This window comes from Dinoponera quadriceps, unplaced genomic scaffold (genome assembly GCF_001313825.1).
Source record: "Dinoponera quadriceps isolate SergipeBrazil2010 unplaced genomic scaffold, ASM131382v1 scaffold13157, whole genome shotgun sequence".
Taxonomy (NCBI): domain Eukaryota; kingdom Metazoa; phylum Arthropoda; class Insecta; order Hymenoptera; family Formicidae; genus Dinoponera; species Dinoponera quadriceps.
Genome location: NW_014566874.1, coordinates 1 through 2,405, shown reverse-complemented (window position 1 = coordinate 2,405; position 2,405 = coordinate 1). Strand labels below are relative to the sequence as shown.

Genomic DNA, 2,405 nt, shown 5'->3' with positions numbered 1-2,405 from the left:
ACGCGTGCGTGATGACGAGCAAGGCCAGTCTGGCGCACCGCTGCTCCAACGCGATGATGACTCTCAATACCTTGTCGGTTGTGTTCTACTTCGTCGGCAATTACGTAAGTCACCGCGCGGCTTCCGCGGGTGGTGAGCCGCGGGAGTTCCCGGTGCAGATGCAGCTCCCGTTTAACGCCACCAAATCACCGATCTTCGAGGTTATCGTCCTGGGCTCGTTCTTGCACGTGTGGGAGACGGCGGTGGTGATCGCGATGTTGAATTCCTTGATTTTGTCATTGGTAAGTCGCCGGACGAGAATATCGTCGCACGGAAGAAGTGCTGGATTCAAGTAAATAATTACTCCAATACTCCTCAACAAATTTTTTACTCGGATCAACTAAATATATACGAATGCATTTCTTAGGAAATATTTTATACTTGAATCAAGATATGTAATATTTATTTGATCCAAGTAAAATATTTTCCAAGTAAATTGTTCAAATAAAATTTACTTAATTTGGGTGAAAAACTTGCTATGGATGAATTGAATGGCACGCCGATGAAGATGGCCTACGATCGGTCGAGTGACAAAAATTCGCGTTCTCTGAGACATCGCAGTTTCTATTTCGAGGTGCTTCATGTGAGTGGGCAGATCGATATCATGTGCCAAGACTTGAGAGAAATTTCCGCTACGAGAAAGTCTCATCCGTCCGTCACGAAATCGCTCATCGCGAGGCATCAGCGGATTATATCTCTGTCGAGTAACATTGATAAGTTCTTCTCGTTTGTCGCGATGATACAGTTCTTGTGGAACACCTTAGTGATCTGCACCATAGGATTTATGATCGTGATAGTGAGTAAAGCCGCTTTGTTCGCAATGGCAGAGAGCGAAGCTCCTTAGGGAGGAAGAGTCTTCCTTGAAACCACGCGGAATGTTGATATTTCGCGTTTTCATTTCAATTATTTTGCGATGCGATATTCACAAATGGAATGACAGCAAGAAGACGATCAGAAATACGCGAGTTGCTCTAAATAATTTTACTGACATATTCGGGTGAGATTTAAAATAATAAAATCATTTCAAGAATACGTTATCCTGTACGCTTTACGCTTGAAGTTTTGAGTTTTCGAGGCGCTTCGCACGTGCAATACTATATAAGTAATTCCGGTAAAATAATTTGACGGATTGTCACGCAGTCTTTAGGCACGGACATGGACGGCAAATCCGGAATATTGATACAATCCATCTTTCCATATCTCGCGGTAACGTTAGAAGCTTTCGTATTCTGTTTCGCCGGCGAATATCTGAGCACCAAGGTTAGCACGACTCGTTTGCTTTGAGCAGTTCTTTAAATCGGGGATTTAAATTCCCAATGTAGAATATTCATAATTACAAATTGTCAATCAAAAGATTTGTAATTTTGAATCTTAAACTCGAATGTCTTTTATCAAGTAGGACTGTTATTGGATAAAAATATTCTTTAATTCTTGTGATTTAATTAAGATATATCTTTATGCATTTTTCGCAAGTATTTATAATAAAATGGAGCAGCCAGTTTGTCGAGATTGCCTCTTGTACATTGTTTTAATCTGCTCTTTCTTCTTTCTTAGAGTAGGTCCATCGGCGATGCGGCGTACGAGACACTTTGGTACGATCTTTCCATTAAAGAATATCGAATTTTACTATTGGTCATCGTGAGATCTCAGAAACGTTTGACGATCACTGCTGGGAACGTCATGGATTTGACTCTAGAAGGCTTCACAAGTGTAAGATTTATATTCCACGTGTTAGATGTGCGATTATTTCAATTATAAAGAAATGTATTCTTGTTGATATTTATGTTGACAAAAATATACTCGTTACGATCCGTATTCGGACACGCACGAATATCACAGTCTACGCCTTTTGTTAGAAGTATTATTAACAATGTGCTAATGTGTATGTAATATTAATCTTGTATAAAGTTATATAACGTTCGGATTACGAAGAATACATATGCTTTAGCACATTTTTATCGCGTGATATTTTTCTTATCTACACAAGGAAATTATTTTTAGGTCATGAAAGCCTCAGCATCTTACGTTTCGGTATTGCACGCGATGTATTGAAGCCGCAATCGATTTAGTTTCAACAATGAATTTCACCCGGCGATTCATCATATGTAACGTATCGATGTATATTTATAGAAAAATATCGTATATTTGTAGAACGACTGATAAAAGAATACGGATGATAATTGAATCAGGCTTGGACAATCTTGTTTTGCTAGAAACCTTCATGACAATGCTGCTCTCGTTTCGAAAACGTGGAAGCGAAACAGAATTCACGATTCGACAAACGTCGTTCCTCTCGACATTTTCCCGCTACAAATAGAAAAGAGATGATAATTATGACATAATTATTCGTTATTGAAAAGTATATT

At 39.0% G+C, this 2,405-nt stretch overlaps 1 protein-coding gene across 1 annotated transcript; it reads left to right on the top strand.

Moving 5' to 3' along the window:
* The first annotated feature begins 11 nt into the window (after positions 1–11).
* LOC106751423 (odorant receptor 85b-like) lies at positions 12–2,127 on the top strand. Its single transcript, XM_014632311.1, has 5 exons — positions 12–281; positions 614–835; positions 1,180–1,299; positions 1,594–1,749; positions 2,041–2,127. The coding sequence occupies exons 1-5, from the start codon at positions 12–14 to the stop codon at positions 2,089–2,091; spliced, it is 819 nt and encodes a 272-aa protein (XP_014487797.1). The 3' UTR covers positions 2,092–2,127.
* The last annotated feature ends 278 nt before the right edge of the window (positions 2,128–2,405 follow it).